Below are 27,413 nucleotides of genomic sequence, written 5' to 3'. Positions count from 1 at the left end.
AGGGCTTGTGAAGTGGCTGGTCAGGTAGCTACCTGGATTGGAAACTCGCTTGGTGATAGGAAGCAAGGAGTTGCTGTGAGAGTGGGAGGATGTCTTGCTGGGAGGATGCAAGTAGTGGGGTACCTCAGGGATCAGTACTACGACCATTATTATTAGCTTTTCTGGAATTGGAATTCCAGATCAGGTGTTGTCATTGTACCCCGTCCGTCCATCTGTCTCCTATTTCAACTTCTCCGGCCAAACCGCTGGACCGAAGTTTGGCAGAAAGGTTCCGCTCCTGACTGGTAATGGGGATTGCAAAGCTCGTTCTGGTCATGTGACTTTAAGTCGGTGAAAATGGCTGAGTAAATTTCTTCAAAAATCTTCTTCTCCAGACCCACCAGTCAGAATGCTTCCAAATTTGGTTTACGACATTAGGACAGGGTCCTGAGGTTAAATTGTGGAGGTCAGGCCGACCACGTGACCGGAAGTGTGTCAAAATGGCGGTGGCGTAAATTCCATCAAAAATCTTCTTTTCCAGTCAGAATGCCACAAAATTAGGGGTTCCAAGATTACAGGGTTGGGATGTTAAATGTGGAATGTAATGCCAATCACGTGACTGGAAGTGTGTCAAAATGGCTGGCTTCGTCAATCTTTGGGGAAAATCGCATTAATTCCTTTAAAAACCTTCTTCTCCAGATCCACCAGTCGGAATGCTATCAAATTTGGGTTAAAACATTAGGACATGGTCGTGATGTTAAATTATGGAGGTTATGCCGATCAGGTGACCAGAAGTGTGTCAAAATGGTGGACCGTAAATTTTTGGGAAAAATCATGGAAGTTCCATCAAACATCTTGCTCTCCAGACCTAACAGTCAGAATGCTACCAAATTTGGGTTTCAACATTAGACCAGAGCCCAGATAAGCTACAGGTCGAGGTCCTATTTTTCATTATTTACATAAATTATTTGGGCAGTGGTTTTAAGAGTTGGCTTTCCAAATTTGCAGATTAAACCGAGCTTGAAGGTAAGATAGATAACAGAGATGGGGGTGATCATATTCAGGAAATCAAGACACTTTCAGTGATTGGGCAAAAGAATGACAGATGCAGTTTAACATAAAGACATGCAACTTGCTGGGAATGGGTAAGAATAATGAAAATATAGATTACATCATGGAAAGGACAATCTTGAAGCGTGTCACATAAAAGAAGGATCTGGGGGTGGTAATAGATACGGGAGGTAAGCAGGAAGCACAGTGCCAGGCAGCTATAGGTAAAGCAAATTGGGTTTTAGGCTGTTTTCGGAGGGGGATCCATCATAAATCAAAAGAGGTGGTGTTAATATTGCACAGGAATTTAGTGAGGCCACATCTAGAATATTGTGTGCAGAAGTAAGGCAATGGTCTTTCACTCAGAGAACAATTAATGCATGGAATGGTCTCCCTGGAAATGTAATACCAGGAGAAACAGTAGATAGGTGTAAATTGGAATTGGACAGGTACCTGGAAGTATTGGAGACAGAGGGGTATAGGGATGTTGGCAGGACTTGGAAGTAACTTGAGTATGAATAGATGATTGGGTACATCTGTGAGAGGGTCTCATCAAGTGATAGTGTGTGGTTGATATTCTTCACCCTAAAACTGCCTTCTCCCAGCTCCCCCCCCCCCCCAAAAAAAAAAAAAACACAAAAAGTTTTGTTTTCAGACTTGTGATAGATATCCCTGAGCCTGCCACTTTTCTCATCCCCACTCCTCCCACAATGAAGTTAGGTCATTTTGATGGATTGACAAATTTATTTAATCTGGTGTTGGTGTGGTGCAGGCATGGTGGGCCAAATGGCCTCCTCCTGGATCTAATTTCCTTGTTATTCCTTGCATGAGTGGAAGAGTGAAAGAAAGAGTGAAAGGAAGAGTGAAAGGAAGAGTGAAAGGAAGAGTGAAAGGAAGAGTGAAAGGAAGAGTGAAAGGAAGAGTGAAAGGAAGAGTGAAAGGAAGAGTGAAAGGAAGAGTGAAAGGAAGAGTGAAAGGAAGAGTGAAAGGAAGAGTGAAAGGAAGAGTGAAAGGAAGAGTGAAAGGAAGAGTGAAAGGAAGAGTGAAAGGAAGAGTGAAAGGAAGAGTGAAAGGAAGAGTGAAAGGAAGAGTGAAAGGAAGAGTGAAAGGAAGAGTGAAAGGAAGAGTGAAAGGAAGAGTGAAAGGAAGAGTGTCAGAGCGTCAGAAATTAAAACGGTGGGAATTGGATAGAGGGGTCAGAGAGACGAGAAGAGAGCATGGATGGCAAGAAGAGAGCACAATAAGGTGCCAATTTTCAGTACTCTTGAAAAGACTGGAGGGAGGGACACAAGACAGCTACTTGGAGGAGGCTCCACAGTCGGCTTCAAATTGGAAAGGTAACCAATTGTTACCAGAGGTAGCTCTGCAGAGGATTCCGCTAGCCTGCAGGGCCAGTTTGCAAATATGGTCCACCCACCACAGTTTGTGACAGTTTGTCTGGATGATGAGCTACAGGGAGTGCACCACTTACAGGGCCTGGCTGGAGAAGCAAATTTGGAGGTTTCTTCTTCTTCTTCTCCCTTTTTGTATACAAATTCAAGGCTCGTGGAAGAGTGAGAACATAGAACAGATCAGGAAGCAACAGAACACAAAGAACAGCAGAAGGGGGAGGGGGGGGGGACACCATCCGCAAGACCGAGAGACATAATAGACAAAGATGGCCAAATAAGGGATGCCAGTAAGGATGAGGGATAGGGGAAGTTGCAGGCGGTGGACACAATATGGATACAGGAACAAACTCTCAGGAAGGAAAAACTGGAAATTTGGAAAGAGGTTGGCTTGGGGGGATTAACAGGGAGAGAAAATATCATGGTTTTGGATGGGTGATGATGTGAGATGGTGATAAACAGCTGTCTTGAAGACTTGGTGGGAAGAATGAGTTTGAAGAGATTGTGGAAGTTGGTTACACAGGCAGGAAAAAAAACAAGATGAACAAATGAATGGAGTTGAGCAGTGATTCTGAATTTTTGGAGTTTCACTGAAGGGGGTTTCTGGTGAACCACATGCACCGTGCAGAAATTTGGGCGGGGGAGGAGGGGAAGCATGGAAAGGACAGAAGGTGCAAGAACAGAAAGAAGGTGGTGGAAGACAGAGACCACCGACCTGTCTGCAATGACAAAGTGATAGGCCCCATAGATTCAGCTTCATCGTCGGAGATTCAAATTATGTTGGATTATCTTCCTCAGCATTCTCCAGAAATATGGCTTGGTCGATGAGCTCCTCTGCAGTCAAGTCCTCGTAATGGTTCTCAATGTGCTCATCCTCCACCAGACAAAAAATACAATTGATGAACACAACCAGTTATTGGGTGCCATCAATAAGATGGCTGTACTGTAGCCAAAGTTTCACCTCCACCCGCCCTCCTCCCCCCAACTCCAACACCCCAGATGCTGTTCAAAACTGATTGAACACCTCACCTCACACATTGGCAATATCATACAGTAGGTGGTCTCTTTGTTGGTTTAACCCTGCCACAAATTCCTGACTGCATCTGACTTATGGTCAGCTAAAATCAAGCAGCGGAATATTTCACTGGTGTAAGGCTGCTTCGTGCTCAAATCAATTCCTGGTTTACAGGTTGGAGTAACATGTTTGTGTTGACAGGAATGATACGACCTCAAAGTTATTGCGGTACTCGCAAAAATACCCGTCCCCAGTGACGGGGAAATCAAACAAGAGTGCCCGTCTCAAGTCACGGGAAAATTTTAAGTTAATTTATCAATTTAAAGTACTTTGTGGACTTTAAAAAAGGTAAATTGTGTTGCACTAGAGGTTTCACTCAGAGCCAAATCTCTGAGCTACTTATACCGCCCACCACAGAATGGTGATTCAACATCGAGCGGCAGAGGTTGGATTTGTCCAAAAAGAATATGGAATATCCTGCTTGTGAAATAAAATTTGGCACCAACATTATTCATGCCTGTTCTCACATCATTTCAAGTGTATGTTGAGGTTTGGCTGTGTGCGCAGTTTTTCAAATGCAGTACAGGAAATGGCCACGGTAAACAGGAGACAGACGAAGGCACAGACACACACCACGGTTCGCAATACTGTCGGACCCCGGCATTACATTCCTGAAAAATCCCACGGATGTCAAATCCGCGAATGTCAGGGTATTGTTTCAATGGGTAAAAGGGGAATAGGTTCCTGGCGGTTCGTGATTCATAAGAGAAAAGTCAAAAACCCCGTGAAAAAACGCAAAGAAGCACAGGGCTGTGAAAGTAGAAGCAGGTCACATTTTATGAACCGCGAATACACGGAATTCTACCATGCTATGATGATGAGCTGCTGTACTGTCTGAAACAAGGAATGACTCATCAGAAAGATTCCTGCGTCAAAGGAAATCTTTGAAGTATGGGATGAATTTGTGAAGAGAGCAGTCACCAAACACTCCATCCAAACCTTGTTATTACAGGAACAAAGAATGAGAAGACAAGTGATGTGATGTGATGTGATGTTCTTAAATTTCTGCAGGAATTTCTTTCCTACAATGTACAATAGGCTCAATATTGTCTGCTATCATAGTGTTTGCACACAACACCAGTGAAAGACGTTCCTTAGATAATTTCAAGAGCAGTTTGTGCGCACATATCTGCATGCAAGGAAGTTTGGCATTATATTTTTCATCCAAACAAGATAGAATCACTCCGAATATTCGGGGCGCGCAACAATATTCCGAAAGACACAGTGTCTCCCGACGCATTTAACTTTAGACCTACGAGAATGTTGAAAAAAATTCAGACATTCAGAAATCCAAAGAAATCTCTTGTGTCATATTAGTAGTCAAAATGTCGGATGACCTCCCACAAATTGCAACAAAAGCAAACTCAACAGATTTTGATTCCTGTATATGTCCTCAGTGACAGAAAAAAAAAGTCCTAAGGGATCCTCCAGGGGGAAGTCCTGAAATCATGGAAATCCAATATGGCCGCCACCCAGCTTTGGGGAAAATGAGAAAATTGTAAAGATTGACATTTTAATATGTAAATATGTTTTTCTGCATTCTAATCGTTTCTAGTTATGGTCAGTATATTGATATACAAGAATAATTATAAAAAAGTGAAATGTATTGAGGGTAAAATAAAAAAATTTGTAGCTTTTTTTGTCCAAAAATGTCAATTTTTTGTCCCGAAAAAAAAAATTATTTACCTGATACTGATTTTGGCTCCTGGACCAAAAAAAAATAAGAAATATTGAAGACACAAGATGAAATCAAGTCTATGGCAATGCAATATAATTATGTAAATCATTGAAACACGACAAAACTCACAATTCCACTCGGGGCAATCACATCTGCCTGGCGAAGGTTTCGAAATGAAAATGAAAATTCACATTAAACTCAGAAAGTACATCCATTATAAACTTACAAGTGTATTATGTTGTTGCGTACATGTTTTTTTGTTGAGAAAAATCATGTTGCTGAGAGAGAGAAAAATCAAGCGTATTAAAGTTAGAACTCGACAATGTCGTCATCATCCTCATCATTGTCACATGGAGTGTTTGTGCAGCCAGAGCCCCTGCAGTTTCCACAAGCTGGAGTGCACTCAATGTTGTGCTTCTTGCATGTGCATCTCATGGTGCTACATTCAGCCCGGCAGTTGCACCTAATGACACGTAACATCTTTTCAGGAGCTGGAGCTATTGATGTCTGAAGTGGCACAAAACCCTCGTCACACTTCTGCTAATCGCAGTCTGTCAGAAGAAGTTCATCTGCACATCCCTTCCATTCTTGGACTTGCAGATACACGTGCAGGCTGTGATACTTTGCTGCTTCTGATGTTGGTGGTAACGTCTGTGGTTGCACGTGAGAGAAGCTCCAAGCCACCTTGTCCCAGTACCGCTGATACCGGAGGGTGTCCAGGGTGTCAGTTGACTTTCCGTTGTAGATTATCACCAATGTTTTTTCTCCTGCATCTGCCACATCACATACTTAAGCTGGATATGTATCAAAAACCTTGGCCTGCTCATGGAATGTGTTGTTTGCTTTGAACTTTTTGAGGGAAGCTCCCTTTCCAATCCCATGAAGACGAGATGTCGTGTCGCACCCAAGAACTGCATGTAGAAACAGTATGTGCTTGCATATGTCTGTACCAATCATTTTCTTTGTAGCCTTGATGCGAGGCTTCTTCGTGTTCTTCTTTGGCTCGGGACAAAAGAAGAGGTCATGGGATTCTACGCTTGCATGGTAGCATAGGAGGACAAAGAAGGTCTGTGCCATCACCAACTAACAGTGTTGGTGACAGTAGCAGACTGCACGACCTTCAGTACAATCAGGAGATCAGCATCCCCTGAGGCACAGTTCTCACAGTTCTTCTGAAGGATTCTGAATGGTGTGTCTCACAGTTCTTCTGAAGCTCTTCACTCAACATAAAAATGAATCGCTGTTTATTCTGCCTATTGGCAAGAAACTGTTCCTTCTTCATTGTGAGACGCATGTCAGCTGTAAATGTCACAGTAGTGCCAGCATTCCCTTTAGACCGTCTCTGGTGTGTCATGTCCTTCGTGTTGGTACTCTCATAACCATCAAACACGACTATGGCATCTCCGTACTTCTTCGTTACATAATCAGTGTACTGGTGGCATATGTCTATGTATGTCGATCCACGAGACCATGGAATGCGTTGAACAAGTGCCCCGCCATCCAAAACATACTGTTGCCCATCATTGGGGATATCGGCTGGGACATCGGATCCAAGAAGATCCCAGATGGCATCAGCAAAGACTGGCTTGTGTGCTTCTCGGAGCTGAAGAGAGGAATCAAAGAGGGCTGGTGGATAGCTGCACAGTTCATATTTGAAGGCCGACTCCAGTTCTTCTACTGTCTGTGCAACAGTGATCAGTCTCTGGAAGAGGAGTTGTGGGTCAACCTGGACTTGCTCTCCATCAATCTTGACAGATGACTTCATGCCGAGGGTGACAACTTGGTCTTTCCTCTTAAATGTGTACTCGGCAGGTGTTTTCCCATCCATAGATTTCAATATTTTGGCTCCTACAGCATGTGCTGTATCAACGTTGAAGGTGGGGTGTGCATGAACTCCAGTGGCAATGTTCCTCAGACGTGGATCACTACTGAACGGATTCCGTTCCTGTAAATACTGAAGAGCTGATAGTGTGTCCTTCCAGTCACGAGATTGTCTTGCCTTGGTCATGTCCTTCTTCTGCTCTCCAGTGTTGTAGTTCACACCTGTGAGCTCCTGCATTGCCTGGTTTATTTCTGCACAGGCAGGCATTGATAGTAGCCATACCAGCCGTTGTTGCTCTTTCATTCCTCGCCCTCGTGTGAGCCCCCCGTTGGTCTTCAAACTTCTCATCAGAACTTGTTCGATGATCAGGTCAGATGAAAGACCTGCCCACAGGCGATCACTTCGTCGAACCACATGGAACCCCTCATCAAAACATTGTTGGACATTGCGATGTTGAGTTTTGAGGTTGGACACCTCGCAGATTTGGACACCTCGCAGATACACCCTCGCAGATTTGGCATACAGGTTGTGGCCGAGGCTGCCAGGTAAGGCAGCATTTCCTGGATGGCCTGGAGATGTAGTGCCCAGTTCCCAGTGCGCTCTGCCCGGATGTATTTGCGTAGAATGCCTTGCATGTCCATATACTGAACGCAGAGCGCTGAAGTTCTAGAAGATATCTTTGCAGACTCGGCATGCTTCTGAAGGTGGTCTTTGATTCGTTTCAAGACGTCAGACTTCAATACATCTTCCACAGAGTGGGGTTGGCAGAAGTGTGACGAGGGTTTTGTGCCACTTCAGACATTAATAGCTTATGCTCCTGAAAAGATGTTACGTGTCATTAAGTGCAACTGCCAGGCTGAATGTAGCACCATGAGATGCACATGCAAGAAGCACAACATTGAGTGCACTCCAGCTTGTGGAAACTGCAGGGGCTCTGGCTGCACAAACACTCCATGTGACAATGATGAGGATGATGACGACATTGTCGAGTTCTAACTTTAATACGCTTGATTTTTCTCAACATGTACAGTAAGTTTATAATGGATGTACTTTGAGTTTAATGCGAATTTTCATTTTCATTTCGAAACCTTCGTCAGGCAGATGTGATTGCTCAGAGTGGAATTGTGAATTTTGTCATGTTTCAATGATTTACATAATTATATTGTATTGCCATAGACTTGATTTCATCTTGTGTCTTCAACGTTTCTTTTTTTTGTCCAGGAGCCAAAATCAGTATCAGGTAAATATTTTATTTTTTTTTCGGGACAAAAAATTGACATTTTTGGACAAAAAAGCTATAATTTTTTATTTTACCCTCAATACATTTCTCTTTTTTATAATTATTCTTGTATATCAATATACTGACCATAACTAGAAACAATTAGAATGCAGAAAAACAAATATTTACAAATTAAAATATCAATCTACAATTTTCTCATTTTCCCTGAAGCTGGGTGGCGGCCATATTGGATTTCCACGATTTCAGGACTTTTCCCCCTGGAGGATCCTTTAGGACTTTTTTCTGTCACTGAGGACATATCCAGGAATCAAAATCTGTTGAGTCTGCTTTTGTTGCAATTTGTGGGAGGTTGACCAAATATTTCTGCTGAAATGCCTGTACTATATTTGAAATGCCTCACATTTGAAGGGTTGCGCAACACTTAAAGTAGTCGCCACACCTACTTGTACATTCAGAGCATTTTGTTTTCTATACCAAGTAAATATATGGAAATTTTAGCTTATCTGGAATTTACATTTCGGATAAGACATTGTCATCATGCACTGTCCGTCCGTCTCCTTTTACGACTTCTCCAGCCAAACCACTAGGTCGATCTGGCTGAAATTTTGCAGAAACGTTCCTCTCCTGACTGGTAGCAGGATGTGCAAAGCTCATTCCGATCACATGACTTCAAGTAGGTCAAAATGGCTGACTTAGTAAATTTCTTCAAAAATCTGCTTCCCAGACCCAGCAAGAATAATGCTACCAAATTTGGGTTGCAGCATTCGGCCAGGGTAGGGACGTTAAATTGCGAAGGTAATGCCGATCCCGTGACCGGAAGTGTATCAAAATGGCCAACAGTCAATTTTTGGGAAAAATCATGTAAATTCCTTCAAAAATCTTCTTCTCCAGACCAACGAGTCATAATGCTACCAAATATGGGTTACAACATTCGGCCAGGGTTGTGATGTTAAATTGCGGAGGCCATGTCGATCACATGACCGGAAGTGTTTCAAAATGGCGTTCCCGCAAATTCCTTCAAAAATGTTCTTCGCCTGATCCACCTATCAGAATGCTACCAAATTTGAGTTACAACATTAGGCCAGCGCCCAGATAAGCTTCAGGTCCAGTGGTCCTATTTTATAAAAAAAAAAAAAAAAGGATTACATGGGCCATTAAAAAGTTATTACATTGGAACCAATTCTCTCAAGAAACAAAATACACAGAAGTTTAGAGTTAAAGACAAAAATGATTTTCTTTTTAATGTTTCCAAAACAGAAGATGTGAAAAAAAGTATACTCACAGCACAAAATTCATCAAATGATATCTGTCCATCCCCATCTTTGTCTGCAAGGATGATGGTTTTATCAACAATTTGCTGCAGTTGCGTGTCCTTCAGGTTGTTTCCAACCATCATCTTGAGGACCTGGAAAAGTTCCCCATTGGTAATAAACCCATCTTGGTCCATGTCATAAATTCGAAAAGCAACTGCGAAAGGTGGGAGAGAAAGAGGGAAGCAAGTTAAGAGATCCCTCCCAGCTAAAATCATAGAAACCAGAACAAGCAAAGATTGCATTCCCTCACCGACTTGTTTCATGTGGTTTTATTGTATGGATTTGATAGACGTAATCACAATCAATTATACATACTTTATAGATGGACTCACATTATAATTGTACATACTTTATAGATGTACTCACATTCTGATTGTACATACTTTATAGAGGTACTGGGTTGAAAAAAAGAGAACGTGTACTTCTGGCTACCAAGAGGTGGCATTTTTCACCTACGTTAGCACATTCTGTGCGGACAAACAGACAAATCGACAAACAGACTGATTGATAGACAAACAAATGGACCCAAATGCAACACCCTCGCCTTCGGTGAGGGCAATAACTCATAAGTAATATTAAAAGCTGTAGAAAACCATTAACTCTACAACTCATAAAGGAGGTAGTCTTTGAATTTGTGTGAAGCAAACTCAGAAACCGTTTGACACCTAGACACGTGCAATACCACTACGGAAGTGTCTAGGATGGGAAGTGACTTCAATTCTGAAGTTACAACAAAGGCACCTATGACGTCATAAAAAATATCACATTCCCCATGAGAAGTACTTTCCGTGTGCCAAGTTTCATTTTTTTTCCTTGGTACGGTTACAGAGATACAGAGGTCCAAAGTTTTTTCATTTTTCCAACATGGCTGCCACACCATGTAACCTATGACATCATCATTACCATTAAAACATTCTGCATGAGTATTCGCACCAATGGTGAAAATTGTTTCAATCCGACAAGCGGTTGCGGAGAAAAACACGAAAGTTCTGTGCGGACAAACAAACAAACAAGCAGTCATAGGCTGGTACTTAGAAAATCGTCAACTTGACCTCTGACCTTGTCCAATAAAAGCTGTCTCGAGAGAAGGTAGCGATGCAAACCAGAAGTTTCTACAATGATTCTGTACCAAACCATCAAAAATCGCAAAATTGACCGAAGCAAAAATCTCCATTTCTCCACGCAATTATTGTATATATGTATATATATATATATATATATATATATATATATATATATATATATATATATATATATATATATATATATATATATATACATACATATACATATACATATATATATATACATACATATACATATACATATATATTTTTTTTTTTTGTATACCTTGTCGAGGCTCATATGAGAGCTAACACACAACTCACAGCACGGGGGCATGAGACAAGAGGGGCGGGAGTGGAAGGGACAAAACAGTGGGGAACAGACACATTAGGTGAACTGTGGAAGGGAGAGGGATGGGGATGGGACGGGGAACATGGCAAAGAGAAGATGGACATTACAGGGACTTTCAGGAAGGAAAGCAGGGGAATTGAAGGAAGTGGGCTTGTGTGGATTATCGGGGGTAGAAAAGATCGAGGATTTGGATGGGGGAAGATAAGAGGTGGTGGTGAACAGCTGTTTTGAAAGCCTGGAGGGAAGAATGGGAAAGAATAGAGTGAGGAAGTTTATTCCAAAGGCGGGGAAAAAAAGAGGAATGAAAGAGTGACGATGAGCAGTGATTCGTGATTTTGGTGGTTTTACCAGAAGGGGGTTGTTGGCGGACCTTGAGCACCCTGTGGAAATGTGGTGGGGACAGATCACAGAGAGAGCAGGGGGGGGGCAAGGCTGGAGAGGAGTCGGTAGAAGACAGAAAGACCACCGACCAACCTGCGGTGATTGAGTGAGAGGCCCAAAGACTCAGCTTCATTGCGGGAGATGCCGATGATCTTAAATGCCCTGGTTTCGACGGCGTGAAGCCGAGAAAGGTGGGAGGCAGGAGCACCAGCCCAGAGGGGAGAGCAGTACTCCATCAGGCTACGGACAAAAGCTTTGTAAGTGGTCAGGAGCTCAAGAGGGCCGAGGAAGGACTTTGCACGACGGAGGATTCCCAGTCGGCGACTGGCTTTTGAGGCGAGGTTGGAAATGTGACTTTCCCAGGAAAGATCATGGCAGATAGTGAGACCCAGAAGCTTGAAAGAAAAGACTTCTTCCAGAGGATTGTTGAGAAAGTGGATGGGGGGGTTTTCTAAACGGTCCTTTCAAAGAGACATAGTGAGAGTGTGAGATTTGTCTGGATTGAAAGACATGTTCCACGTGTTGGACCAGTTTGTGATTTTATCCAGATCTGCAGTGAGCGAAGAAGCTGCTGCTTGCCGGTCTGAGGGATGACAGATGGTACTGCAGAGGGTGGAGTCGTCGGCAAAGAGAAAGAGGATTTTCCAGAGAGTCGGAGAGGTTATTATTTCATCAAAGTCACAAAACCGTAATATTCGGCCATCCACCAACAATCTTTACATAATCTGACGGCTCACCGAGTCAGGCATGCGACGATAACCTTTATTGGGATAAAAAATGACTTTTAAACACCATCTTTATCGAAAACACCGTCAGCGCGCACACGCAAAACCTTAACGTGACTCAACGACGCGTCTGCTCGAGCGCACTGCATCATGTGACGACCCGTGACGCGTCGAGTGAAATATTTTTTATACAATCTTAAAAAGTCTCCAAAACATCCGATTTTTCCCAGATTTTTGACAACCGAGTTGTAAGCGTCCTAAGGGATCGCAAAAACCGAAGACAAAATTAAAATTGAAGTTAAAACGAACTCGTAGCGTCGAGCGAAGCAAAAATACTCCATTTCTCCACATGAATTTACGGAATTATGTTTGACCTCACTATGACCTTGACCTTTGACCGATTTTGACCAAAATCTAATCAGCGCTAGCCATCACCCTCCTGAATCACTTGGTGTAATTTGACATTGGTAGCTTCTTCCGTTCTCGAATTATAGTGCCTACAAACAAGCAAACAAGCATTCATAGACTGGTACTTACGAAATCGTCAACTTGACCTCTGACCTTGTCTAATAAAAGCTGTCTCTTGAGAAGGTAGCGACACAAACCAGAAGTTTCTACGATGATTCTGTACCAAACCATCAAAAATCGAATGTTTTGGATGTTTGACCTCACTGTGACCTTGACCTTTGACCAAAATCTAATCAGCGCTAGCCACCACCCTCCTGAATCACGTGGTGTAATTTGACATTGGAAGCTTCTTCCGTTCTCAAGATATCATTTTTTGGATGTTTGACCTCACTGTGACCTTGACCTTTGACCGATTTTGACCAAAATCTAATCAGCACTAGCCATCAGCCTCCTGAATCACGTGGTGTAATTTGACATTGGTAGCTTCTTCCGTTCGAGTTATCTGTACCAAACCATCAAAAATCGAATATTTGACCTCACCATGACCTTGACCTTTGACCGATTTTGACCAAAATCTAATCAGCACTAGCCATCACCCTCCTGAATCACGTGGTGTAATTTGACATTGGTAGCTTCTTCTGTTCTCGAGTTATCGTGCCTACAAACAAACAAACAACTAGAACGGGCACTCATAGAGCGCATACCTTCGCCACCACTACTTTCTTTGTTCTTGGTATGAGTGTGGGGAACTGGTTTCATATCAATGGTCTTATGACACAAACCACATATCTATAATGTCATGACCCCCCCCCCCCCGACTTTCGGGGGTTACGGACTAAACAACAATCAACTCACGTCGTTTTGGCGAGTCTTCACTCGCAAGCTCGGTGAATACAACGTTTCAACAAGAGAAGGTAATCTCGTTTGATGCTGGTTTCATGCAAATCGAATAAGAATTGACTGAGTTATGCCGAAAACCGCATATTTTTCAAGGGCGTGACCCCCCCCCCCCGACATTTTACCCCAACCGGTGACATGTGTTATGACGTCATTGTGTCACAAGATTGGGCATTAAATTCTGAACATTTTGGTGCTGGGTTCATGTAAAGCAGACAAGAATTGACCGAGTTATGACAAAAACCGCATATTTTTCAAGGTCGTGACCCCCCTGACCTTTGACCCCTAACCGCAAACAAGAGTATGGGTGTCATTGTGTCATATTGCATATCACAAGATGAGGCGTTGAATTCTGAACATTTTGGCGTTAGTTGCATGCAAATTGAATAAAAATTGACCGTGTTATCGTAAAAAGACGATTTTGACCTTTTCGTGACCTTGACCTTTGACCCGAACGATCCCAAAATCTAATCGAATGCTTCCTGGCTAATAACCAATCATCCCACCAAATTTCATGCAATTCGGTTTAATACTTTTTGAGTTATACGAATCACAAGATTACAAATAAATAAATAAATAAATAAATACACGCCGACCAAAACATAACCTTTCGCAGAATGCGAAGGTAAACAAGCAGTCATAGACTGGTACTTACAAAATCGTCAACTTGACCTCTGACCTTGTCTAATAAAAGCTGTCTCTAGAGAAGGTAAAGACGCAAACCAGAAGTTTCTACGATGATTCTGTTCCAAACCATCAAAAATCGAATGTTTGACCTCACTGTGACCTTGACCGTTTTTGACCAAAATCTAATCAGCACTAGCCATCACCCTCCTGAATCACGTGGTGTAATTTGACATTGGTAGCTTCTTCCGTTCTCGTATTTTCTGTCCCAAACTATCAAAAATCGAATATTTGACCTCACTGTGACCTTGACCTTTGACCGATTTTGACCAAAATCTAATCAGCACTAGCCATCACCCTCCTGAATCACGTGGTGTAATTTGACATTGGAAGCTTCTTCCATTCTCGAGTTATCGTGCCTACAAACAAACAAACAAACAAACAAACAGAAACGGAAGTCATCAATATACTTACGAAATCTTTAGATTCTTTAGATTTCGTAAGTAACAAACCAGAATTCCGTTCATAGAACGGAAAATCTTGCCGAACGGAAGCACATGAAGCGCAAACTGAAACAAATACTTGTGACACATTGATCAGAGTCTATCGCTCGGCGTATAGAGACTTGTGGAAAGAGTCTATTGATAATTATCTCAAGATAAATCTTAAGATTGAAAACTACCAATAATATATGGATGCTCGAGAACGTTCTGTTCTCGCAGGAAGCATTTTTGGTTCCTTGACAAACTACAGATCTGGAAAGCGCTCACCAAGGGCTTTCATATGAGGTATTACTCGATATGGTACCTAAGATTTGAAAAATTGACCTTGGGGTCAAAACATTTCGACCTCAGGCGCTAACCATGAAGGTCAAGGCCGATCTCCACCAAAAACTTATCAGCTGAGCGCTAAACCATATGCTACATTCCTACAAAGTTTTGAGAAGATTCGATCAAAATTACTCCCAAAATTAGGGTTTCGTTGAACTCCATGATTTACCACAAAGTGACCTTGACCTTTGACCTTGACCATTATCTGTGCTGAAGGGTATTCCAATAATACTATGATATGTGTAACCACAAGAGATTTCAATGAGAATTGTCTAAGAACTGAGGAAATAAAATGTTCATGAAAAATCCGTTTTTTCGTCATGATGTCATCAAATGACGTCATAGCGTCAACCTTGTTACAGATCTGGAAAGCGCTCATCAAGGGCTTTCATATGAGGTATTACTCGATATGGTAACTAAGATTTGAAAAATTGACCTTGGGGTCAAAACATTTCGACCTCAGGCGCTAACCATAAAGGTCAAGGCCGATCTCCACCAAAAACTTATCAGCTGAGCGCTAAACCATATGCGACATTCCGACAAAGTTTTGAGAAGATTCGATCAAAATTACTCCCAAAATTAGGGTTTCGTTGAACTCCATGATTTACCACAAAGTGACCTTGACCATTATGTGTGCTGAAGGGTATTCCAATAATACTATGATATGTGTAACCACAAGAGATTTCAATGAGAATTGCGCTCTACAGAGTGATTTAAAGGCGAAAAATAGGCGACGACAAACACTTTTATGAAACAAAGTGACAAACAAACAAATAAACAAAAAAATAAATAAATAAACAAACTAACTAACTTACTGACCGATACAATCTTGCCGAAAATTTCAGCAAGATTAACAAACAAATAAGCAGTCATAAAATGGTACTTACGAAATCGTCAACTTGACCTCTGACCTTGTCTAATAAAAGCTGTTTCTCGAGAAGGTAGCGACGCAAACCAGAAGTTTCTACGATGATTCTGTATCAAACCATCAAAAATCGTAACGTCAACCGAAGCAAAAATCTCCATTTCTCCACGCAATTATATTATACCTTAACGTAACTCAACGACGCGTCTGCTCGAGCGCACTGCATCATGGGACGACCCATGACGCGTCGAGTGAAATATTTTTTATACAATCTTAAAACGTCTCCAAAACATCCGATTTTTACCGGAATTTCGACAACCGAGTTTCAAGCGTCCTAAGCGATCGCAAAAACCGAAGACAAAATTAAAATCGAAGTTAAAACGAACTCGTAACGTCGAGCGAAGCAAAAATACTCCATTTCTCCACATTAATTTATGGAATTATGTTTGACCTCACTGTGACCTTGACCTTTGACCGATTTTGACCAAAATCTAATCAGAACTAGCCATCACCCTCCTGAATCACGTGGTGCAATTTGACATTGGTAGCTCCTTCCGTTCTTGAGTTATCGTGTCTACAAACAAACAAACAAGCAAACAGAAACGGAAGTCATCAATATACTTACGAAATCTTTAGATTTCGTAAGTAACAAACAAACAAGCAGTCATAGACTGGTACTTACGAAATTGTCAACTTGACCACTGACGTTGATCAATAAAAGCTGTCTCTCGAGAAGGTAGCGACGCAAACCAGAAGATTCTACGATGATTCTGTTCCAAACCATCAAAAATCGAATGTTTTGGATGTTTGACCTCACTGTGACCTTGACCCTTGACCGATTTTGACCAAAATCTAATCAGCACGAGCCACCACCCTCCTGAATCACGTGGTGTAATTTGACATTGGTAGCTTCTTCCGTTCTCGAGTTATCTGTACCAAACCATCAAAAATCGAATATTTGACCTCACCATGACCTTGACCTTTGACCAAAATCTAATCAGCACTAGCCATCAGCCTCCTGAATCACGTGGTGTAATTTGACATTGGTAGCTTCTTCCGTTCTCGAGTTATCGTGCCTACAAACAAACAAACAAACAAGCAGTCATAGACTGGTACTTACGAAATCATCAACTTGACCTCTGACCTTGTCTAATAAAAGCTGTCTCTTGAGAAGGTAGCGACACAAACCAGAATTTTTTACGATGATTCTGTACCAAACCATCAAAAATCGAATGTTTTGGATGTTTGACCTCACTGTGACCTTGACCTTGGACCGATTTTGACCAAAATCTAATCAGCGCTAGCCACCACCCTCCTGAATCACGTGGTGTAATTTGACATTGGTAGCTTCTTCCGTTCTCGAGTTATCTGTACCAAACCATCAAAAATCGAATATTTGACCTCACCGTGACCTTGACCTTTGACCGATTTTGACCAAAATCTAATCAGCACTAGCCATCACCCTCCTGAATCACGAGGTGTAATTTGACATTGGTAGCTTCTTCCGTTCTCGAGTTATCGTGCCTACAAACAAACAAACAAACAAACAACAGAAACGGAAGGCATCAATATACTTACGAAATCTAAAGATTTCGTAAGTAACAAACTAACAAACAAACAAACACGGAAGGCATCAATATACTTACGAAATCTTTAGATTTCCTAAGTAACAAACACACAAACAAACAAACAGAAACGAAAGTGATTAATATACTTACGAAATCTTTAGATTTCGTAAGTAACAAACGAACGGACCCAAATGCAATACCTCCTCCTTAGGCGAGGGTAATAATAAACGTCATGGGTCAGGGTGAAATGTCTGATCAAAGCGGGGATGCATCAAAGTGTGACGTCTTGGTACCCAGTCATCACTGCCAGCAGTTATAAAGTGGCAGTTCTAGCTATATGCCTGGTGTTGGCTGAATGGTTAGGATGGCGGGCTTGGGGTCCTTGCGTTCGAGTTCAAATCCTGCTCAGCCATTGAATTAAACCAGGTGGGGTGGACTCAGCATGTCGTCCTTCCGAGGTCGGCAAAATGAGTACCAGCTTGCTAGGATGATTGAGCCATTCGAATACCCTGCGTCGAAGTGGTGACCCATCCAGGATTGTGCCCAATAGCCCATGAGACTGCTTTGGCAGCACCGATGCTCTGTACAGAGTGTGGTCCCACTGGATGGATGGAGTTCCAGCTATGTCTAATATTAATTACGTAACACCAGTACACAAACACCACACAAAATGACACAAACAAAACACAAAACTAAGACCTAGCGAGGGTCTGCAATCTCTGATTGCAATTTTTCTTCTTTCATTAGTATTCGTTTTAGATAACCCTTCCTTTATGTGTAGTGGGTTTATGGGAAAATGTGTTGCAAGGGCTTTAGGTAGTGTTTCTCTTTTCATTCCTTACCCATCTTTAATTCTTCACATTAGTTTGCTTTGCTGCACATATGAACCTCTCTTTCCTTCACACATGCATGCACACCAGGGACAAGTCATTTATATACGCGTGCAATTTCTCATTCAAATCCCGCACCATTATCCAAGACGTTTCACCTCAAACTTCACCAGACTCAAACTCCAAAGTTGCAACATGTCATACACCACCACAGCACTTTTATAAAACTCACCACACCATTGGACCACAACCCAAGCTTACTTACCTTCACCATTAACAGCCACAATGTACGACCGACCACTTCCATCACGAATCACCACAACCACTATGCTACACCACCACTGCCATTGCTCAACAACCATCATCGGTAAATAAGATTCTTCAAAATAAATTTTTTAAAAATCCCGTACACTTTACAATGCTCGTCAAATGCACAAGAAAAGGGTTAAAGTCTACACATAAACATTAGCGTAGTGGTAATAGAAATACAAAGGAGTACCCCCAGGTATCAGATAGGAGATAGGAGATAATGCACTGCATGGATGGATCGAACAATGTTGGAAGAATAAAGAGGTACTTTACATGCAAGATCAACATTCATGTTAAATTTGAAGGTGCTGGTACACCCTTGCAGAGTTCCAATGAGATAAACTGAACATGCAGCAGATGACACTTTAACAAACAATTTACTAAAGGAAAGCAGAATAGCACTTTAACAGATCTCATCAAGTCGAATTTGAAAAGGTGAACAGCGTTTGGTTGATAACATTCGTGTGCTTGGCTTAACAGCATTTGGACCTTGTTTTATGGATGGTGTCTCCTGCATTAAATTTAAATTGGATGTAGCATTGCATTTATTTCATTGTAGCATTGCATTTATTTTCGCCTCAGACTTCGCTTCGTTCGTCCTTGGCCGAATTAATAAATAAATAACGTTTGCAATCCAAGTTCCGAGCTAAATCGGGACATGGCAAATTTTTGCCAAAATTACCGAGCCGGATCCAAAACAAGTTTTTCCTAATTTGAGTCCCAGCACTACACACGGTGATATGTGAAAGATTTAATCATCGTAGTTCGGGAACAAAGGAATTATACAACAATGCATAGTAACGTTCACCATTGAATGTTACTTTTTCCAAAAAAAGGAAGAAAGAATCAGGGAAAAGGAAGAAAGAATCAGTGATGCATGACTCGCTGAGAGAACTCCCGACATTGATTTTTGGCGAGTCTCTTTAATATTGCCAGCCTTGGTGAAGTTTTTCTGTCCCCCAAATTTGGTAACTGTGGTGGTTGACTTCACCACTGATGTAGAAGTTGCCGCATCAGAAAATGGCAATTCGCCAATAAACCAATGGGAATTGTGTATTTAGCAACAGCAATAGCAACAACATTGATAACAACATGAAGAATAACAAAACTTGATGAATTATGCTTTCATATGCCATTTGCAGTTTGGTTCCATCATGTATACATCAAAAGTTATAAAAGTTTAAAGTTACACAAGGATGTTATGGACACCCTGCACAATATGCTGTCATCCATCCATCCATTGGGACCATACTCTGTGCAGAGCGTTGGTGCTGCCGAAGCAGTCTCCTTGGCTATTGGGCACAATCCTGGACGGGTCGCCACTCCGACACAGTATACCAGCATGCTGCCAGTCATTTTGCCGACCTCGGATGGATGACAGGCCGAGTTAACCCCACCTGGTATTAATTTAACAGCTGAGCAGGATTTGAACTCAGGACCCTGGGATCCCAAGCCCACCACCCTAACCATTAAACCAACACTTGGCATAATATGCTGTCTTGAATACTCGATATTGATCAATTTGTTGATCTTAATTGCAAACAGCTGAGATGATAAAGAAAGCCGACTTGGAAAGGAGTTTGTGAATTATGTGAGGACGGGTACACACAGACGGGCGATTTGTGCTTTTCTCTTCGGGACTAAACAAAATTATCAATATTTTCAGTCATACAAAAAAAATCGGAGGGAGGGAAGAGGTTTGCTATTTGCGTATGACTTTAAATTATTTTATGAAAACGTCAATTTTAAACATGCAATTGACTGCAAAAAAAAAAAAAAAATTCTGACTGGTGGGTCAGGTGATGAAGATTTTTGAAGGAATTCATGCGATTTTCCAAAAATTTTACTCAGTCCACCATTTTGACACACTTCCGGTCATGTGATCGCCATGACCTCTGCAATTTAGCATAACGACCCTGTCCTAATGTTGCAACCAAAATATGGTAGCATTCTGATGGGTGGGTCTGGAGAAGATTTTTAAAGGAATTAATACTATTTTCCCAAAAGATGACCAAGTCAGCCATTTTGACACACTTCCAGTCATGTTATCCGCATGACTTCGACAATATAATTAACATCCCTACACTACTATAATATTGCAACTCAAATTTGTCAGCATTCTGACAGGTTGGTTGAAAGAAGATTTTGGAAGGAATTTGCACGACCGCAATTTTGACACTTCCGGTCAAGTGATCAGCATGGTCTCCGCAATTTAACATGAGGACCATGTCCTAATATTGCAACCCAAATTTCGTAGAGTTCTGACTGGTGGGTCTGGAGAAGATTTTTGAAGAAATTTACAAGTCGGCTATTTTGACCTACTTAAAGTCATGTGACCGGAACGAGCTTTGCAATGCCTGTTATTAGTCAGGAGAGGAACGTTGCTGCAAAATTTCAGCCAGTTCGGTCGAGTGGTTTGGCCGGAGAAGTCGAAAAAGTAGACAGCCGTTGCACGATGACAATACCTTATCGGGAATGTAAATTCAAGATAAGCTAAGTATCACCCAAAAAAATGATGGTACAGTATAAAATTGTTTTGACTTATAATAAAAAGTCCAAGTTCTTTTTTGTTTTCACTTGAAAAGTATGATTCTTTTTATTTTCTGGAAAAAAAATGTTGAAATGTTACTCCATTGGTTAGACATAGTGTAAATAATAAATATACAGGAAGTTGTGCCCCATTAATTTGCTCCACAAGCTTAGCCGACCTCCCACCTATGGATTCGCTCGACCGTACATAATAAGTCGACAGGGTGGGAAGTCGAAAGCACGGTTCCCAAGTTGAGATAGCTAATTCACCAGTAAGGTAACGCAATTGTGGGCGTGGGGACCCTGCTCGATTTTAGCTGCCTCAAACGGCGTTCACAGTTGCTCAGCAATTCATTGGGTGGCAGAGTTATCTGTGACTTGTCAGCTTCAGGGTCAAAGGTCAGCATCTGAGAGGGGCCACTCGTGACCCATCGATAGGTCAGTAAAGCCTTCCTTAAACTCATGAAAGAGGGATCTTTAACCGTAGTCTGACCAACATATTTTACTTCCTAATCATACCAAATGGCGTCTTTACGGACCTCAACTCAAAAACCACTCAATTTCACTAAATCTGCCAGTTTCACATCAATGACTAAACATGGTGTTTTATTGATAAAGTCAACAAACATAAGAAAAATAAATATAAAATCTAAAATTAACCTACCTACTGGGGACTTTCATCACTAAATTTCACCCCAACTCAAAAATCACTTTCATTCAATCTGCTGAAGTTTCACATCAAAGAGGAAACAATTATTTTGATTGGATGATGTTTTAGTTTTAAAGTAAACAAACTCAAGCATAAAAAAAATTGGAATGATTTCATCAACACAAATACCATATGAAGTAATCATATATGCAAAAAAATGAACGAAAACAGGGGTCTTTTTGGACCCCAGAAAAGATTTGCTTGTAACTCTGTGCAGCAAAGTGGGATCTCAAAATATCATATATATTTATTACCAGCACATACAGGTAAACAAACTAATACAACATTAAATACACCATTAAACCAATACAGAAATAACATCAAAATGTATGCCTGGGATCCCAAAAGACCCCAGTTGGTAGGACTAGGGTTAAAAGTTCTACTCTTTGTAGTGCTGTAAAAATGTTCATAATTTTGGATGTCTCGAGGTATCAGGAAAATTATGAATGGTGACACATGATAAAGATCAAATATTAAGTGGGTCATACAGTACATAGGCAATCTTAAAAGGCTCAATTAAACCCTATCCACACTAAAGGCTCTCAAAAAGCACATGTAATGGTTAAACCTTCATTTATTTGTTTGAAATGACATTTTACACATGTTTGATCATTTAAGGGAAATAACTGAAAAACTTCGACACAAGTTATACATAAGCAGATGTTGTGCGTGAGTGATATTACACACAAGATGGCAGCTTCCGTGGAGAGGTCTCTTGGTGCCGAGGTCTTTAAAACGGTAACTGCTTCGTAATGGTTAACCTTAATTTGTTTGTTTGAAATTGCATTTACACATGTTTGATGTGATGAATAAAGTATGTCAGGTTCTCCAAGTCATGTGGCGGCATTTTCAGAAACTTGTACATCATTAACTCTTATCTGTTATTTACGCGTACGTTTTGATGGAACTTGAGAAGTGTATCACTTGCATGTGTTACAATTTAGCTCTACATGTTAATTGAAGAATTTGTAAAAACTCAAAAATAATTAATGATGTGCAAGTAGATTTCATACCTGAAGTGCAAATGATGTTGTATGTGTACTGCTTGAAAAAAATATTGTTTACATTTGCTGATTGCTAAAGCAAGGTAACAGATATTTTCTTATTTTATTGCAGTCAAACACTGAAATTGACTCATGTGGCATGTCAGAAAGCAAAGTTTGTATGTCATCGAGGACATGTGATTAAAGAGTGAAACTGACAGTGCATTGAACATGTCATTTATTATAATTAGGATGTAGAAGAAGACCTTAATCAAAAGGTATTTTTACAAATTATTTCAAGGTTGGCAAGGGGAAGGTCAAGATCAAGAAGGAAGCCATACTCTAAAAACATTTGAAGTACTTACAGCGAAGCTTCTGGTCCTTATCGCCCTTGACACTGAATTGAGAAACTCCTTCAATGAACTCTAGAAGTACAAGAAAATTGACCATTACTTGTGTATTTTAACCACATCCTTGATGTCAACATAATCAGAATGCAATATATGTTCTCAATAACCAGAATACAAATTAATCCAAGTTTTAAATCAGAAACCAGTCATTCCAACATTTGTCAAAATGGCATTTACTTCTTAAGAAATTCTTGAAAAAAAAACCGGAAATTTAAAAAAAATTACATTTTATAGATACTCAGAGAAAAATTAAATGAAAATATATGTATACATTTTCAGGTTTGCACCAAATATGTGCCATACTTAAATATGTGATTAGGTGGTGACATCACATGATGCCAAATAGTAAATTATGTGTGGTGTGTCAGTATTTCAGGCCGTGTAATGCTTTGTAAAATCTCATGCCAAGAAGAGTCTCAGAGTTTCAAAAATCCGATGTTAAACTGGTGTCGTGCAAGTACAGTAAACCCTCAAATATCATGGGGGTTAGGTTCTTGGAAAATACCATGATCGTTGAAACTACGATCGTGGAAACCAAGTCAGTGCCGATGGGAAAGCAGGGGATCGGTTTCTGGGCTTCGAGAAAATACAGAGGACGATCGACAGCAACCAGAAATAAACGCATCACAATTGAAAGAAGGATATATATGTATGTATGTATATATATATATATATATATATATATATATATATATATATATATATATATATATATATGTATAGTTACGAATCTACGCCCGCCCGGCGTGCGAACGACTGTTTTAGCCAATGGCAGCCGCACGCCCACCGGACGAGCAATTCAGTCGTGACTTCCCGGAGCAACGCCGAGAACCAGTCATGGGTGTGCCTTCAACGCACACCACGGCCCAGTCCGTATTCTACCCGCGCGCGACAGGGTCAATCGCCGAATGTCGATATACCTAAGTATTCACGCGGATAAGCTACCGAGGGACCGTACCTCGGCGAAGGCCTGTTTTGACACGAACCGCTTAAGCGGTTCGTTCCACTCTGGGATAACCGAGCGGGTATTATCGCCAGACCTTGCCAGACCTCGCCAAACCTGATTCTACTGTCGGTATTCAAAAACCAACTAGTATTCCGAAAAACAATATGGCACTTCAATGGGGGAAAACGACACGACGAACGGGGGACATTCACACAAGCACATTTATTATTTTACACATATAAAATCAAGCAACAAATTGGTGAAACGCGCATGCAGTTATACAGCCAAACACAATGCAAAGGAAAGAGCGAATACCATCTATTTATTATGTACAGTCAATTATACAGTTCTACTTGCGGACATGGTGCCACAACATTCATTCGAAAGCAAAGAAAAGCCCCAGGACAGACGAGGAGCAGACTGGACCTCTTTGGGTCTTCATTGCACGGAGCCGTGTAGACCGCAGAGGCTCCGCGAGGCCGTGCAGGTTACCTTCCTCGCTGGGGCGACCCACGACACTCCTTCCCCATGGCAGCTAGCATAACCGCGGTCCCTCCCAGGCCTCGTCTGACGGCCCGATGATTCGGGCCCAGCAGGCAATGCCTCAGAGGAACGAACAGGCCTTATGCTCTTTCCAAGTTGATTCTCTCTTTAAGAGCCCGTCCGTCCCTCGCGCTGCTCGGACTGTCCCGAAGCCTGATCACCTTGGACCGTTCGCTGCTGGCTGGCAACCTCTCCACATCCCACACGAACGCGCCGTCATGCGTGGCACGGCCGGCCTGATGTGTTCCCCGCTCCGTCTCATCGGCGAACCCGGACTTCCACTTGACTCGAGCTCCGCTCCTCACACCGCTCCAGATCCCGACCGCTTCTCCCTCAGATTGACTCGACTCTCTTCCAGACCCCCTCCAGACTGTTGAACTGGCGCTCTGCGCAGCCTTTTATAGGGCTGGTGAAGCGAGATCTGATCTCCGACCTCTGCACGGAGAGCGGACGTTGTGGAAATCATCGGCGCTGCATGGCGAGAGAACCCTTGCCTCTGCATGCAGCGATGCCATTTGATCGGATCTCGCCACTGCTGGCGCAAAGATGGCGTCGTTTCGGAAACGAAGGTGAGGCGATGTTTGTGGTGCAGAGATGTTGACGGTTGGTGGCGAAGTAGTGAGGATGGCGTGGTTTGTTGAGAGGCAGGTGTGGTTGTGGTGGTGGAGAGGCGGTTGGTCTGAAGCGATTGGTGAGAGCGATGTTGGTGGTGGAGGTGGTTGGTCCAAAATAACGATAGCAAAGAATAACAGCTAACTCAAAGATCACAGCCCTGATAACACAAATAAATCCCATTAAACAACGGTGGGGAAATCTAACTGAACACAGACTTACCGGAATAACTGAACTTAGGACCTTTATGGTGTGCTGCAAATTTCCACAGCCGTAACAATATATATGTTTTACATGGTTCAACCGGAGCCTTGGTAAATCTACAATGGTTTCTCCAATACACTGGCCCACTCAGAGGCATTTATAGCTTACCTGGAATTTACATTCCAGAAAGTATTATCATCGCGCACCGTCCGTCCATCGGTCTTCTTTTTCGACTTCTCTGGCCAAACTGCTGGGCCGATCCAGCTGAAATTTTGCAGCAACGTTTCTCTCATGACTGTTGATAGGAAATGCAAAGCCACGAGTAGGAAGGTTACCAAACTTGGGTTACAACATTTGGACAGGGTTCTGATGTTAAATTGCAGAGGCTATGTCGATCACATGGCCGGAAATGTGTCAAAATCCATCCATCCATTGGGAACATACTCTGTGCAGAGTGTTGGTGCTGCCGAAGCAGTCTCCTTGGCTGATGGGCACAATCCTGGACGGGTCGCCACACCGACACATGATACCAGCAAGCTGGCCCTCATTTTGCTGACCTTGGAAGGATAACAGGCAGAGTCAACCCCACCTGGTATTAATTCAACAGCTGAATGGGATTTGAACTTAGGGTCCGAGGATCCCAAGCCCAACACCCGAACCATCAAGCAAACACCAGGCATATTCCCAGGCACCAACAACAACGCCAGGCAGGCATTGCAGTCCCGCGAATTCCTTCCAAAATCTTCTTCTCCTGATCCACCGTTCAGAATGCTACCAAATTTGGGTTACAACATTAGGCCGGGGTGGGGATGTTAAATTACCAAAGTCATTCCGATCACTTGACCGGAACTGTGTCAAAATGGTCGAGTGTCAATTTTTGTGAAAATCATACAAATTCTTCAAAAATCTTCTCCTTCAGACCCACCAGTCAGAATCTGACCAAATTTGGGTCACAACATTAGGATAAGGTCCTAATGTAAAATTGTGGAGGCCATGCTGATCACATGACCGGAAGCGTGTCAAAATGGCGGCCGCACAAGTTATTTCCAAAATCTTCATTCTCTCAACTCACCTGTCAGAATGCTAACAAATTTGGGTTGCAACATTATGGTAGGGTAGGGATGTTAATTATATTGTGGAAGTCATGCGGATCACGTGACCAGAAGTGTGTCAAAAAGTTCCAGATTTGGGCCACAATGCTATCTCTCGAGAAGGCTGCTTGGTCACTCAGGGTGCTGCCAGATAACATTGTCTCAGGTAAACAATCAAACGACCCATACTACTGACCCTCCTGCATGCAGTATTGAGGCCGAGGACATCAATGCCATCTTGCAACTACTATTTTGCCTCTCCCCCATCACTGTAGGACTTTTCTTCCCACCTGCCATAGGCCTATTTAAAGTGAGGATCAGTTCATGCAAACTAATCCCACAGGCTGAGTGTTTCTCCAGTGGATCAGCAGGCTGAAATGGCTGTAGTAACCACAAAGCTGAGGTATTGCACTGGAGTGTCCTTCTTCCCGCATTTGGCTTAAAAGCCCACCCTCAAGGCAGAGAGGTTATAACTGAGTTTCCAGCTTTCACGGCAGCAAGCGCTTATCTGCCATAAGGGATTTCGTGCTCGTAGTATCGCAGGTTTGTTGGATGTCATACGCAGATATAGACACAAGGAGTAGTATTCATACAGAAGCCTTCGACCGTTTACTCATTCCCAAAGAAGCTTCGAGAAAGTTCTTAAATCATTTCATAAAGCTCCGTGAAACACTATAATCCTCAATGAGTAGTGCTTGGATGTAGATAAAACGTAGAATGGGCCTGGTCACACCAATGGCCTCATGGTTCAATTTGAACCTCGCAACGCAGTACAAGCTTTACAACACGATGTAAGCTTTGCAGGTATGAACCTCGCAACGCAGTATGAGCTTTACAACACGATGTAAGCTTTGCAGGTATGAACCTCGCAACGCAGTATGAGCTTTACAACATGATGTAAGCTTTGCAGGTATGAACCTCGCAACGCAGTACGAGCTTTACAACACGATGTAAGCTTTGCAGGTATGAACCTCGCAACGCAGTATGA

At 42.1% G+C, this 27,413-nt stretch overlaps 1 protein-coding gene across 2 annotated transcripts in view; it reads right to left on the bottom strand.

Annotated features, from left to right (window-relative positions):
• LOC147022831 (calcineurin subunit B type 1-like) overlaps positions 1 to 27,413 on the bottom strand; it is a 57,224-nt gene that overhangs the window by 4,921 nt on the left and 24,890 nt on the right. Inside the window, exons 4-5 of one of the 2 annotated variants that reach the window (XM_085887718.1) lie at positions 22,985 to 23,044; positions 9,515 to 9,699 (exon numbers count right to left, since the gene is read on the bottom strand). In XM_085887718.1, the coding sequence (XP_085743844.1) occupies positions 9,515 to 9,699; positions 22,985 to 23,044 (245 nt within the window). Of the gene's footprint in view, positions 1 to 9,511; positions 9,700 to 22,984; positions 23,045 to 27,413 lie in introns of those variants that run through there. The other variant, XM_085887720.1, reaches the window with a different exon arrangement.

This window comes from Eptatretus burgeri, chromosome 7 (genome assembly GCF_056783735.1).
Source record: "Eptatretus burgeri isolate ZD-2024b chromosome 7, Ebu_testis_v1, whole genome shotgun sequence".
In the NCBI taxonomy this organism is placed as follows: Eukaryota; Metazoa; Chordata; class Myxini; order Myxiniformes; family Myxinidae; genus Eptatretus; species Eptatretus burgeri.
This window is presented reverse-complemented; position numbering and strand designations above follow the sequence as displayed.